This window comes from Elephas maximus, chromosome 21 (assembly GCF_024166365.1).
Source record: "Elephas maximus indicus isolate mEleMax1 chromosome 21, mEleMax1 primary haplotype, whole genome shotgun sequence".
Taxonomy (NCBI): domain Eukaryota; kingdom Metazoa; phylum Chordata; class Mammalia; order Proboscidea; family Elephantidae; genus Elephas; species Elephas maximus.
Window position 1 is genome coordinate 40,121,877 of NC_064839.1, and position 15,136 is coordinate 40,137,012.

The following is a 15,136-nucleotide window of genomic DNA, read 5'->3' on the forward strand; positions in this document are numbered from 1 at the left end:
GGCTCCCAGAGCCGTGACAAGGCTGAGGCCTATTTGATGAAGGCCGTGGACTAAGATGACATGATTAGTGAAGGGAAGAGCTGAGCTTTGGCCTGGAAGAGGGGAGAACTAATGTCTTCTAGTGCCTGTAGGGACCAAGCATCGTGTAGATCAGAAATGCTACTGGGCCAGGCAGGTGACATAGACAAGTAAAGCAGGTCATGAGTGAGAAAGTAGCGAGAAGTGAGGACCATGGGAAGGTGGAGACCTGCCCTTTATAAAGGGGGCAGCACTTCGGCTCCAGCTAATTACTGCTGTGCAAGAATGTAACCCATTACTGCTGGTTCTTCTGACCTTTTAAGAGAAACCGGAAATCCAAATTTTTTTGCTAAAATATCCTAAGTTATAAATGTTGGCTCAAAGTAATTTTAAACACCGCGTGTGCCACCCACTTGGCTCTTTACAATTACTTGAAAGCATCTTCTTCCAGGTCCCAATATGGAAGCCTTGTAAACTGGGAGCTAAGGAAGGCCATGGCGAAGGGTGAAGGGGGCAGGTGTGCCCAAGTCTGTGCAGGCTGGTCCTCCCCATCCTGGGTCCTGCCATCTTTCTGCAAAATCCCTTCACCTCACCTTTTCCTCTCAGGAGCATCCCCTGCCCCCCACCACCACCCCAGCTCTGCCAGAGCCATCTGATTATCACACAGGTTGAGGGTGGAGCAGCATCAGTACTTATCCCTGAAGCTAGTGGGCACGTGGTTGCAGAAATTCCCCCTTGAGGGACTTGGAAGACAGCCGTGTTCTCTTGGCTTTTCCAGCTGGGAAGTGTAGAAGATGGTGATGTCCCCTTTTTCTCACATTCAGGGATGCTGTAAGGATGAACACATGTTATCAGGCTTAGCAGAGCAGCTCCACATAACCTGCTTTCCAACCTGGCTGCCAGAGTCCATAAGGACTGGGAGGTCTACATAACGGAGGCCCCGGGAACCCCCCAGTCCCTTCCTGTGGCAGCCTGGAGCCCTTTAAGGGTCCTGTTGTTTATAGTCACAGCCCTCATTTTATGGGGGAAATCAAGGTTCAAAGGGTGCCCAGCCTTGCCCAAGGTCATAGGTGTCAGTGGTGGCCAAGTAGTGCCAGATAGGACTTGGGCGGGTACTAGTAGATGCTTCCTGCCTGTGGGAATGCAGCAGCTGTTACAGAACCAAGCATGTCCCTGGGCAGAGACTCAATAGAACCCTAGAACCCCTTCTCCCCGGCTCTCCACACCCACTCCCCTCATGTCCTACCACCTCCCATTGCCAGGAACTTAGGAATTCTTATCTTGGAGCCTTTGCAGCCGGGCTCCCTCTCCAGACTGAGGTTAGATTCCGGTTTCAGTGGTGGTGGTGGGTGGTGGGAGTGCAGGGGACCAGTTTGATTCTAAAAGAATTTATATGCCTCCCAGCCTTTCCCCGAGGGCTCAGAGACTGGTTCCAGACACCGTTAATATTGCTTGCCCCTAGCCGGTATGCTGAGTCCAGGAGCGCCCCCTGTAGGTGATTGAGAACAAGCCCCTGCCGCCCTACAGGGTTTTCGACTTGAACTGGACCTTGAAATTAACTCTGTGTGACTCAGAGCTGCCCAAGAGGCCAGCAGAACAGGGGCCTCTGCATACATGATGATCCCAGGAAGTTTCTCTGCTTCATGGGTCAGGCCTGCAGGTCCCTTGAGCAAGGGAAGATAGCATCTCGATCAGTAGACCCTCCAGTGCACCCCAGAGGCTCAAGAGCTATCAAGGAGCTAGGTCTCCTAACAGTGAGCCTTGGGAGACTTTGCTGTTGTTGAGAAAGAATCCTGTTCCCTGCCAGCCCTAGATCAGGAGGCCTGTGTGGTTTAGATGCTGGAGGGTAAGGGCAGGGTGGGGGAGGCAGGTGTCTTTCCCTGCTCACACCCCTTCTCTCCTCGCCTCACCTCTCCCCTCCCCTCCACAGATGCTGCAGCCTCAGTTCAAGTCACACAACACCAATGAGGTGCTGGAGAAGCTGTTCCAGATAGTACCGGGCGAGAACCCCTACCGTTTCCGGGACCCCCACCAGTGTCGGCGCTGTGCGGTGGTGGGAAACTCAGGCAACCTGCGGGGCTCTGGCTATGGGCAGGATGTGGATGGGCACAACTTCATCATGAGGTAAGCCCTGGGGAGCCCGAGGATGGACCCAGGACAAGCCTCCAGGAGGGGCACTGGCTTTCTTTGGCCCTGCCTGGTAGTGTAGGAGCTGCTGGCTGCCAGGGGATGTTGTGGGACCCAACGCTGTTCAGGCAATCTGCGCTCTCCTCAGAGCCTTCTGTGACAGGCTCAGATCTCTCCTTTGTCTGCTTGGGGTGGATGAAGCAGCAGAATTCCAATTCCAGACTTTGCTTGAGGACTGCATTCAGTTTCCAAGGCTCTGAATTCCTCTGAAAAGAGCTGAAATGGACTCCTGGCTGATGATTGGTGAAAACTCCCACCAGGGTCCCTTCCTAGCAGCCCTTCCCGTCAGCAGTTGGGCTCGGAGCGAGGATTCCGAACCCAACTCAGTGTCTTGTTCCATAGCCACCGGTGATTTTTTTCTGCTGGCTGACTTACAAAAGGCAGGTGGCCTGGGCAGAAAAGGGAGCTGTCCAGTGCTTTGTTTGGCCTGCTGCTCCTTACCTGCATTTCGAGGGCTTTAGATTGCAATGGCTCTGCCTATCAGAGTGATTCGTTCAACAGATGTGTGCCTGGCCTTGAGGAAAGGGGCAGGGTGTTCATTCCAGGCAAAGGCACAGAGCAGGGTAGGCCTGGGCATGAGCAGGGAATAGCAGGTAGACATGACCAGAACATGAGCTGCTCATTCTGCTCCAGAATCTATGGCTTTTCTGACGTCATGCCTACCATTGGCTGGGGACAGAAATGCCACAGCAGGATCCTTCCACCCCACTCATTTGGAAGAGACTTAAGAATAAAGATACTGAATATGCCCAGTTTTCACTAAGCATCTTTTAGGATGAGCATTGCAGAAAGGCCAGGTTTCCCAGGAGGTGGGAGGAAGGGCTTTGTCTTAGAAACTGTTGCTGTCTCCATAGCAACACCAAGGCAGCAATATGTCTCTGAGGCTTTCACATTCCTTGCAAAACCTTTCTTATGTTGGAAAATGGTGTGTGTGGGGGGCGGGGAGGGGTAGATGGTGAGGTGATACTAGGTCCCATCCAGGAACTCAGAACTACCTGAAATTGTTTCCATCTTCCAATTGCTAGCACCCAGAACGGGAGAGATGCAAGGTGGGAGCTGGAGAGAGGCTTCTCTCCACCCAGAGTTGGTGGCTGAAATTGGGGAATGAGGCTTCCATTGCAGGAGTCTGTCTATGGAAAATAGCATCTATGGCGATTAGTTTTAGATTGCTGAAAGATCTCTCACAACTGGTGAGGAACGTGCAGTGGCCGATAGAAATTGCTCATTAGTATCCCTCCTTAAGCGGTGCCCAGGGCACCTACCCTACCTGCCATGTCTTAGTTACACCTCTGTTCCACTGCAGCCCCTGGGGCACTTGGGAAGCCAAGGAAAATGTGATTATCCAGTGCCTGAAACTCCTGCCTCCTCGCCTTCCTGTACTGAGTGGGAGCTTTCGCTTAGTGATGGCTGAGAATTTCCATGGTTAGAAGCACTGCAGACCCAAAAGGCATGGCTGCTTTGGCTAGCTGGGCATAACCTGGCCAGGCCACACTGCCAAGAGGAATCCGTAGATGCCCCCTTGCAGGGGCTAGGCTAAGAGATGTGGTATTGGAGTAGACCCCGGAATAGCTTTCTGGGAGTCATGATCCGAATGGTAGTTGGCTGTCTGCTGATCTACAGGAGCCAGGTGGCGGTGGAGGTGACTCTGCTTGTAGGCAAATTTTGGTTTGGAACCAATGGGGACACCTCCCATCCTGGAAGCAGGACCAATGTCACACCCACTGGGAGAGCTGAGTTATAGTGAGAAGATGGCTCTTCCCACCTGTCCCCTGTGGCCTCCTCCCTCCTATACACCCCCTGAGCACTGCTGACTACTATAAATGGAGCTGAGCTCTTCCTGCCTCTGCTGGCCTGCAGATAGATCCACAACCTCTACAACGGCATCTAGTAGACAGTGCCAGTACCAGTTGCCATCAAGTCGACTTCAACTCATAGAGGCCCCATGTGTGTCAGAGTAGAACTGTGCCTCATAGGGTTTTAAATGGCTGATTTTTTGGAATAAGATTGCCAGGCCTTTCTTCAGAGGCACTTCTGGGTGGACTGAAACCTCCAACCTTTTGGTTAATAACCAAAAAGGTTAACCATTTGTACCATCCAGGGACTCCAACAGACACACCAAAATATTATATGAATGAATGAAAGGGACTGGGCAACCAGGTGCCAAACTCTAAACAAGAATGCATGTCCACCCTGCCCTGCCTTCAAGTGTCCTCAAGTCAGGGACAGATAGAATTCTCATCCTCTCATCCTGCTCTGGCCTCCATTCAGAGCTTGGCCTCTCCAGAATGAGTCAGAGCCTCAAAACAAAATCCTGTCGTCAGAAGAATGCCACGTTCCTTCTCTTCCCCTTGGAGGGTATGAGACATCTTTCTGGACTTCTTACTCCATTCATTCCCAGACTTTTGGGAGCTGGTGCCTGCTCAGCAAGTGGAAGGGAACTGAGGGAGGTGGAGGCTCTGCAACAGGGCTGTCTGAAGGTCTGGAGGCAGAGTGGTCCTGGCAGAGTGGCCTAAAAAGGACCTCATGAAAGCTCTGGCTGCCAGCTCAGTGGAAAAGGCAGATGTTGGGCTTTCAGAAGCTAATCTGGGGACAGTGGCCCTTTGATCTGCAGAATCAGCTTGTCTTCTCCATCCCAGGTGACATGAGGTTTGTTTCTTAGAGTGAGTCTTGGCTCCAGCTCTCAGTCCAGGCCCCAGCCAACTTGAATGTCACTGATTCAATTGTTATACCTCCTGCTACCCCTTTCTATACCCCACGCAGGTGAGAGACACTTTTCTACTGGCTCTGGCACCATACCCTGTTAAGTTTTCCTATCCAACCCATTCTGTTCCTTATAAAAAACCCACTAAATATATCACGGACTTCTTTCTTATCAGTGCATGTAAATCTAGTTCATTCCTTTTCATGGCTACATGATATTCCACTATGAATAGAATGTGCCAACATTTGTTAATCAGTTCTTTAGCACTTTTCAGTATTGTAAATACCACAGTGAACATCCTTGTCTTTGCACACTTGTGCAACTATTTTTATAGGATAGATTTCTAGAAATGGAATTGCGGGGTCAAAGTGTACACCCATTTAAATCTTGCACCAAATTGTCCTCTAAAACTCTGGTACCAGTCTCGATGGTGGCTTCTTCTCAATATCACCCTCTTGTCCCTGCAGGATGAATCAGGCGCCAACTGTGGGCTTTGAGCAGGATGTTGGCAGCCGAACCACCCACCATTTCATGTACCCTGAGAGTGCCAAGAACTTGCCTGCCAATGTCAGCTTTGTGTTGGTGCCCTTCAAGGCCCTGGACCTACTGTGGATCGCCAGCGCCCTGTCCACAGGGCAGATCCGATTGTGAGCCTCCTTGCTCGCTGGGAGTAGAATATGGGTGACAAGAGCACCTTGGGAGGAGTCTTCCTGGGACTGGATCTGAGAATTCCTTTAACTGAACTTTTTGGCCAGAAGGGGTTAGGGAGGAGGGAGGCAATATAGGGAGGATCCAAAATGGTGGGTTAGCTGAGGGCACAGCTTGTTCTGTGCCACTTCCTGAATGGTGACATCCAGTATCCTGGTGGTGGAAAGGTGAGAGAAGGCCAGTCTTGTCTTGGTCTCCTTTCCAGATGGTAGCTACTAACTGTGGGAATACTGCCTTCTGAGCACTTTCTTTGGGGAGCAGCTGCCCCAGCATAGCTGGGAACCATGGGAAATTCAATTCACCTTGTATTTCTTAAAAAGCTTTATTGATCGAGATATAATTCACATACCATACAATTCACACATTAAAGTGTACAATTCAATGGCTTTTAGTATATTTTTAGAGTTGTGCAGTCATCACCACAGTTAATCTTAGAATGTTTTCATCACTCCAAAAAGATACACCCCACACCTCTTAGCCATCATCCCCGCCTCCCTCCACCACCACCCCCAGCCCTATTGTTGTTAGCTGCCATTGAGTTGACTAGGATTCATGGTGACTTTATGTACAACAGAACAAAACACTGCCCAGTCCTGCACCATCCTTACAATTGCCAGCATGTTCAGGTCCATTGTTGTGGCTGTTGTGCCAGTCCATCTCATCAAGGGTCTCCCTCGCTGACCCTCTGCTTCACCAAACATGATGTCCTCCTCTAGCGATTGATCCCTCCTGATGACATGTCCAGAGCAAGCAAGTCGGACAATCTGTAAGGTTTTCATTGGCTAATTTTTGGAAGTAGTTCACCAGACCTTTCTTCCTAAGTCTGTCTTAGTCTGGAAGCTCTGCTGAAACCTGTCCGCCATGGGCGACCCTGTTGGAATTTGAAATACCAGTGCCATAGCTTCCAGAGTCACAGCAATACACAAGCCACCACAGTACAACAAACTGACACATGTATACCCACACCGCTCAGCCATCACTCCCATCCGTCTACCGCCCCCCGCCCCCCCCAGGCCTGGACAACCACTAATCTGTTTTCTCTCTCACCATACATTTTTTAAAAAAGAAGTAGAAGATAAAATTTCCTGGCTTTCAGATGTTCATTATCTTATGTTTGGGAGAAATATGGCTAAATACCATATTTTTACACAAATAATGTGCACTTTCTACGTTTGTTTGCCAACTGCTCCCTCCTCCAGTGAAGTATCTTCTTAAGCGCCATTATGCCAGTTTAGTTTTACATGTTGCTGTGAAAAAAATTAGCATAGCACAGGGTCATGCTAGGCAGAGGAAAGAGCACAGACATGGTGGGTTTGAGAGGATCAGCTGACTCTAGTGGAGAGTTCACAGCAAAGAGTGTGGGAAGAAAAGTTGGGGCTAGATTATGGAAGGCCCCAACACTTGTCTGAAACATCCCTATTCCACCCTGAAGTATATGGGGAGCCATTGAAGGTTTCTGAGCAGGCGGTGAGGGTGCTGTGGGAGATCCCTGGAAGCAGGGAAGCCTGTTGTGAGGCTGTTATCACTCAGGCCTGAGGGGGAGAAAGGCCTCCCTGGGTCCCATGAGGCCACCTGAAGTATGACCTTTCTGTCTGCTTGCAGCACCTATGCCCCAGTGAAGTCCTTCCTTCGAGTGGATAAAGAAAAGGTAAGCTCCCCACCTCTTTAATGGAAACAGTGCTGGCCTGACTTGTGGTGTGCCCGGTCCTGTGGCTCAGGTATCTCCTGGTTCCCTTCCAGAACCTTCAGTCTCCATCTGGTAAACCCAGCAGACCCCAGTAGAGGCTATAGGAACCAGGACACAGGAGGCACAGGTCCACTGACAGGGTTGGAGGAACTGGTAGAAGCTGCCCAGAGCCTGGCCTGGGTCTCCAGGCCCCAAAAGCCCCTCACATGCTTGTTGCCCTTTCCCCTCCAGGTCCAGATCTACAACCCAGCCTTCTTCAAGTACATCCACGACCGGTGGACAGAGCACCATGGCCGCTACCCTTCCACAGGGATGCTGGTGCTCTTCTTCGCCCTGCATGTGTGTGATGAGGTGGGTAGGAGAAACTGAGCCCACGGAACAGGGGGGATGCCATCCTTCTCAGATCTTAGCAGCAGCACCTCAAAGGGGAATGTGTTTTTGTAGGCAGAAGCCAAGCAGTTTTGATTGCCCCCATTTTTAGGCTCTGAAGTATAGATCTGCATTTCCCAAACTGTTACCACTTTCATGATTGTACCAAACCTGAAATCACTTCGTACAAGTTAAATTTACTTTGAAATTGAATTCTACTATCATAGTTGTAAGCAGCCCTGTTGGTGCAGTGGTTAAAGCGCTCTGCTGCTAACTGTCCTGTGAATCCACCAGGCCCTCCAAGGGAAAAAGATGTGGCAGTTTGCTTCCATAAAAGTTGCAGCCTTGGAAACCCCCTATGAGTCAGCACGGACTCCACTGCAAGGAGTTTTTTAGGTTACCATAATTGCTATAACTTGCCACGAAGAAAAAGAAACTATAAACATAAGTAGAATGGAAACAGTATAGTTAAATTTTAGCCTGGTGATTGTCTCCTGTGGCTCAGAACCAGGCTCCCTCTCTGCTAAAGACAGGAGAGTCGTTCAAGTAACCACATTTCACTAGTGGACAGAGCTCCTGTGCCATGAAGGTCAGTGCTCACGCTCAGCACACCCACCTTTACCAGTAAATTCTTTCGTGTGTGGTATTGGGCCCTTGACTGTATTTAAAAAAAAAATTAACAAAGGATGTTAGCATATACTGGGGAGGAGTCATATGCTAGTTCCAAGCAGAGAAGTTCTTCCTGATGTAATGAGGTGGGGGAAGTAGAACTGAAAAGGAAGCAACAGTAACCCCTGTGGGAGCCGATGTCCTTAATGCCAGGCTTGGGTGTCCCCTACGTCTCTCACGCTGGGGACTGATGAGGGGGACTGATGACCCGTCAGCCTCCCTGGCTGTTGTCCTGCGTCCTCTTTCTCCTCCCCTACTAGCGTGGGTCAGGGCGCGAGACACTCATGGCTGCCCCGCGCCCTTTCTCCACTGTCACCGACGCAGCGGCCCTCCCTGCACTTCCCCGCAGGTGAACGTGTACGGGTTCGGGGCTGACAGCCGGGGCAACTGGCACCACTACTGGGAGAATAACCGGTACGCGGGCGAGTTCCGCAAGACGGGCGTGCACGACGCAGACTTCGAGGCGCACATCATCGACATGCTGGCCAAGGCCAGCAAGATCGAGGTCTACCGGGGCAACTGAGCCGGCCTTGCCGCCACCCTTCCGGACCAGCCGCGAGGTGCTGCGCTCTGCGCCAGGACTGCGGGCCACCCCAGGGCGGCGGCCTGGGCCCTGCGCTGCCCCTCCAGGCAACCGGGAGCAGCCCGGGGCTGGACCAATCATGCTGCACTCGAGCGGGTGCCCGCTGTCCCCGCCAATCACGAGACTCGGGGGGCCGGCCGGGGGTGGCGCCAATCAGCCCGCAGTCGAGTGGGGCTCGGGTTCTTTCAGCCAATCATGCGACTCAAGGAGAACTGCCAGCGTTGGGGCCCGTCTCCTCCAATCAATGGCCTTGGGAGGCGGGTCAGCGGCGGCTCTCTCCCCACTCCCTCACGCTTTTGGATAGGTTTTTATTTTATGCTTTTTAAGGCAAAGTTAAGGAGCCCCGGTGGCAGAGCGGTAAAGCGCTCGGTTGCCGACCGGAAGGTCGGCGGTTCGAACCCACAGAGCTGGTCCACGGGAGAACGATGTGGCAGTCTGTTTCCGTAAAGTTTACAGCTTTGGAAACCCTATGGGCAGTTCTGCGAAGCCCTACAGGTTCGCTGTGAGTCGGAATAGAATCGACTTGATGCAAGTGGGTCTGAGTTTTTTTTTTTTTTTAAGAAATTGTCCCGGCCTCGGTGAGGTACTTTTCTCAGGCTCGCTAAAAGGAGCGTGTCAGCCGCTTGCCGGTCTGACCCCATCGGGGGTGTGGAGGAGGAGATGGTGGGGAAGGCTCGGGGCAGGACCTCCTCAGTGGGTATGGAAGGTGGAGATGGTAAGGCGACTCCCCTTCCCCGCATAAGGGGGCTTCCGCGGGGAGGCCTCCCCCGCCCGTGGCCTCAGGATGGGGTTTGAGGTGGGGTTCGTCGACGCCTTCTGGTGGTTGAGGCGCAGCGGTCTAAGTGGTTTCCAGAAGTTCGCTTTAACGCTAGGAGGAAAGTTAGAGCCCCCCAAATCTCCCCAGACCTCGGAGAGGATTTCAGACTCCACGTTTTCTTTATCAGGCCAGTTGGGCGAGTGTAAACCCACCAAAGAAATGCAATCACAGTGAAAATATAGAGGGCACGTGGGTCCCCTCGTCCTTTCTCCCCCCTCCCAGCCTTTGGCCACCCTATGGTTTGGCCTTTCTGACCAGGGCATTTAGTGTCTCACCAGAAAAATTAGACAATTTTATTCACCCCGTGCTTGGGGCAGAGTTCGCTTAGGGCCTAACTCTGGAATATAGGTGTAAGGAACAGTGCAGGGGACAAGGAAGCCTGTCACATCAAATTAGGTGCTTCTCACTGAAGTGTATGCTCAGCCCCTACTACTCACCCCCATCTTTTTTAGTGTTTCTCCTTAGGCTCTGGGCCTCCTCACTAGCCTACTTGTTAATCTGAAAATAATCAGAAAACTTGCCCTGGGATTAAGCCCCAGCTGCTTCTTTCAGAACCGCCCCCCCCCCCGCCCCCCCCCCGCCCCACACACAGGAAGAACAACAGGTTGAACGGAAGGCTGGAGATGGGGTGCCTAGCTGTCTGGTGTATGTACCTTCCTCCTTCACCCATTGCCCCAAAGAGCAGTAGGAAACCTTTTGCTTAGGGGTGGAACTTGCTTTGGGCACATAGTTTAGTTAACCTGAAGTTGCCAGGTCTGGCTAACCAACAAAGATTCTTTTTAAATTCTAAGCTGGCCATGCAAATAGCCAGGGGCCTAGCTGGGAGGAATAGACTTGCCCCCCTGCATGCTTCTTCCCCCAACACCTCATGGTCCCCTGGCCCATGCTGTCCTGCCTTCTCTGCCCACTTTCCATTTCCAGCTCTAGGAGGACTGGGAAGCTAACAATCAGGGGTTAAAACTGGAAGCTGTTTGCATGACTGAACCCAGCTTAAGTCCCAAGAGGAAGCTGCTGGATACTATTGTAACCCTTCAAGGTTGGGGAAGTTTAGGAGGGGGGAAGGGCTTCTGTGAAGTTTCCAAACCACTAAAAAGACTCCCCCTCCCGATAGTGACTGACACAGATCCCACCCTTTTTCTTAGTGAGTTGACATCACCAGGCAGCCTCCTGGCCATTGGTGTAGTTCCTGCAGCTGGCTGGGGGAACGGTAATCAGCAGGGGAGTTTACTGGATGGAGGAGGGTTGGGGTGGGGCCGTGGGCACACCTAAGTTAATATATTGAGATCTTTGCTTGAGTCTGTTTCTTCCTAATTCCCGAAGTGGGAGGAGTAAAGAATGGGGATGGGTTTGGGAGGCCATTAGTGGAATGTCTCTCTCAGGACTCCCCACAATGTTAGAGTCAAGGCACCAGCCATTCTTGCCAGTCGCATCTCAGTGCTTCCAGAAGAGGCTATTTTGAGTGTTTAGAAAATGAAAAACAATGCAATTATGCCAAACAGTATTGAGCAGAATAATTTATTCCTTTTTTGTTCCTTTATCTTTTTGTTTAAACTATTATTAAATCCTTGTTCTGGAAGAGGTAGGTCCCAGCATTCAGCCCAGATTTCCTTTTCAGCAATAGTTATTTAAACAAATATTTTTTATTTTCTTCCCTTTCTCTTTCTGAATTAAAACAACAACAACAACAACAAAATGATATAGTCAGTTTTCTGTTCTGAAATGCATTGAATCATGGAAAGGTATATCTGAGAATGGGCAGATGTGACTGAGTAATGGCTAAGAATGTTCCGAGGTCGGAGTGGGGAAGGTTAGTGGGGTTGGGAAATTACTCTAGACACCCTTCCCTTAAGGAGCCTAGTTCCATTGAACCTGTGCTCTGAAGTTCCTAAGACATTTAAATCTGAGGGTCTGTGACTCTTCATAAAAATCAACTCATTGTCTCCTCTGTAGTTGTCTCCAGAAGAGGAATTAATTGGAAAGAGTTCCTGGCAGCAGCTTTTCACAGTGGCTGTCCTGTAGCCATTTGACTGGCACCTCTCCATAAATGCTTTATTACCAAGGTCTCCATCAGCGTCTCTGCTGCATTTGGGCATGTCACAACATTAGTCAAACTGAGAATTTGTGCCACAAGCTTGGCCACCCAGACCTCTCTGGGGGGTGAGCTTAGGAGAGGTTTTCTGCATTTTTGCATGGCCCCTGCTGTTTCTCCATGCCTCACTCCTCCCATGCCACAAAGGAAACCAACATCTTAACTAGGCAGAAGGCAAGAACCTTCTTTGGGAGAGCTACTGCTAGCAGATGGGGTTTCACCCTTGGCCATCTTTGCCCATGTTTGTACCTGAGCATTGAGAACCCAGGTGGCAGGGTAGTGTGCAGCACAACCTGGACCTGCTGCAGAATGTTCCTTGTCCAGGGTGCAACCCAAAGCTGGTGGCCTTACCGGGTTACTCTAACTGGTTGGAGCAGCATACTCAAATGCTGTACATGTTGCCCCCAGAATCCACAGGGTCTCACCAAGCATTGCGTTGTTTCTTCATGGTGGCCAGGGACTGTGTTGCTTTGATCCACTGAAGATACCACATCTGGAGCTGTAAGTTGGCATGAGCACTTGATTAAGTTTGCATTAATCTATTGTCATTCTCCATGAGACCCATGTGGCTTTGACATCAATCAAATAGGTGAGTAAATAGGATGAGGTAGGAATTACCTGCCCTTGCATAACTCAGGTTTTGATGGTGGCACCTATCTCTGCAAGTCCTACAGAGATGTGTTACTGACTTTGGACTTAATGTCTTGGAGATGAGGCGGAGGGCAGTTCTAGGGGCTCCTGTTTGGCCTGTTCAATCATAATAATCCTGACTCTACAGGTCAGGTTGCCAGTATGGGGATTTTGCCAGATAGTAAATAGACAGCTTTCCTTCTGGGACTGAGGAAATTACCCAATATCAGCCTGTGGTCTCACTGGATCCACTTTTAAATAGACTTGGGCCAAGGCTCCATCTGTCATTTGCCCTACATAAACTCCTACCCTAACTGGTGGACAACAATGGCATTTCAGGTCTCAGGGGCAGTAGCTAAAAATCAGGAATGTCTGGGTGTTTCCCTTTCCCAACTGCACTGTCACTTCAGTGAATAGATGCAGACTTCTCTGGAAAGCCTTCATGCTGTGCACCTGAGCACAGCAAATGACTGTTCCTCAAAGAACCCTTGACAAAGGGACTCCAGGTCTGGGAGCTGGCTTAGGTCTGGGAAATGGGTAAGAAGCTGCGAATTCCCTTCTCTACTCACGTTAGGTTTCTTTTCAGCACACCTAGAATTTTACCTCTCAGACACGTGAAGCAGTACCATAGCAGGCTGCCCACCACCTACTTCATTTCTAAGCACCCCTATGATCAGTAAGCTATTGCTCCAAATCCCTGTAAGCCAAAACTCTGCCACACTGAAGCTTGTTATGGTAAACGTGCCTACCTTATCCGGGACAGTTGTCTTCCTGGCCTTTACTGTGCTGCGATCCCATTATTCTCAGTGAGGTCAAGGAACCAATTCTGGGCAGCACCTCCCACTGTTACTCCCACTTACAGAGGACAGCCACCATAGAGCTCTTCAGTGATATTGGTGTCCCTGTCACGAATACATTCTTTAAAATTAATTTTTAAAAACTTTTTTATTGTGGAGTATAATACATGTACAGAAAAAGCATAAAAATAAATGTGCAAAAATATAGAGCTTAATGAATTATTTTAATATGAAAACACCCACAGAACCACCAGCAGTTTGTGTGTGCATCCCAGAAGCCTCCCACTGCCCCATCCCCCTTGCCAAGCACAAGCCCCTCTCACCTTCCAGGTAACCACTGTCCTGACAGTCCATGGTAATTACTTCCTCAGTTTTCTGTATACTTTCATCATCTGAACACATGGACAATAGGAACGTGTTTATGTATTCATCCCTAAACACTATGGTTTTGTTCTTCACTCTTGAGCTTTTTGTAAGTGGAATCATACAGTATGTGTTTTGTGCGTGTGCATTTTTTGAGTGTATGTGGCTTGGTTTCACTATATTTGTGAGATCCACCCATGTTGTTGTATGTAGCTGTAATTATTGTTTTCATTTTCGTTGTTGTATAGGATATTACCACAGGACTATCTATTGGAATGAAGATGGCTATTCTGAATACTGCTTTTACGAACATTGTACACATCTCCTGGTGCACTTGTGCCTCTCTGATGGTTATAAAGGCAACAGTATATGTCATCCTGTTGAATGCAATCGTTAGTTCATAGACCACATGTGTCTTCAACTTGCTTTCCAAAGTGGTTATACCAATTGATACTCTTCAAGAAGTTCCAGTTGTTCCACATCCTTGCCAACATGTGGTATTGTAAATCTTGCAGGTTTTAGCCATTCTGCTGGCTATGTAATGATATATCATTTTGGTTTCAATCTGCACTGATTATCAAGGTAGTTAAACACCTATCACATGACTATCGGCCATTTGGATATCTTTTGTGAAGTGCCTGTTCAGGCCTTTCGCCTATTTTTCTACTAGGTTGCTTCTCTTTTTCTTAATGATTTATAGAAGTTTTAAAAATATATTATGGGTAAGAGCCCTTTGTCAGTTATATGTGTTGCAATTATTTTCTCCCGCTCCGTGACTTTTTCATTGTCTTAATGGTGGCTTTTGATAACCAGCAATTCTTAATTTGAATATAGCTCAATTTATCAACTGTTTGCCATGATTCAAGTGTCCGTGTATGTGTCTGGGCTGCTTTGTTTCAGTGGTGTGTGTGCCCCGATATTACAGGGAATTATTTATTCTCATTTTATAATTGTTCTCCCACCTTATTGTTCTTCTATATGGATTTTAGAATGAGCCTGTTGATTCCCCCTGCACATCAATAATGATGGTGTTTGTATACATGGAGGTGGTTACCAACATCGGGATCAGCACTCGGTGGCTGGACAGGGAACAGCCATTGCATGGGGCGGAGGGAGTCGTGTTAGGATAAGCTGTAGGTTAGGTTGCACTAAGAAAAAGCCTCAAAATCCCAATGGGTTAAACAACAAAGTGTATTTCTCACTCAAGCCACACGTCCATCCCAGGGCTCTGCTCATCGTGGTCATGCAGGGGCCCAAGCTAACATGTGAATCTGTGGTCTCAGGGCCAGAGGAAAGAGAACCTGATAAACCACACACTGGCTCTTAAAGCTTCTGTAGCTTCTGTCGAGGCTTTCATTTCCTTGATGCTAAACAAGTTGCATAGCCACGGCTCAGTATGGCCAGGAAGTTTAAGCCTCTTTCAGGAGGGGCACCACATCAAGGTGAACAGTAATGCCTTCTACAGCACAGAGGGCTCTTTTGGGGAGAAACCCTTGGATTTATGGCCTGGGAGGGATG

General features: G+C 49.5%; 1 protein-coding gene across 7 annotated transcripts in view; it reads left to right on the forward strand.

The window, feature by feature from the left end:
- Positions 1–14,385, forward strand: part of ST3GAL2 (ST3 beta-galactoside alpha-2,3-sialyltransferase 2) — a 52,581-nt gene extending 38,196 nt beyond the window's left edge. For 3 of the 7 annotated variants that reach the window (XM_049865036.1, XM_049865035.1, XM_049865034.1), the window contains 5 exons: positions 1,949–2,142; positions 5,374–5,553; positions 7,217–7,262; positions 7,533–7,652; positions 8,689–13,566. In XM_049865036.1, the coding sequence (XP_049720993.1) occupies positions 1,949–2,142; positions 5,374–5,553; positions 7,217–7,262; positions 7,533–7,652; positions 8,689–8,862 (714 nt within the window). In that variant the 3' untranslated portion in view covers positions 8,863–13,566. Of the gene's footprint in view, positions 1–1,948; positions 2,143–5,373; positions 5,554–7,216; positions 7,263–7,532; positions 7,653–8,688 lie in introns of all 7 variants that reach the window. The other 4 variants (XR_007514753.1, XR_007514754.1, XR_007514752.1 and 1 more) reach the window with 4 other exon arrangements.
- The last annotated feature ends 751 nt before the right edge of the window (positions 14,386–15,136 follow it).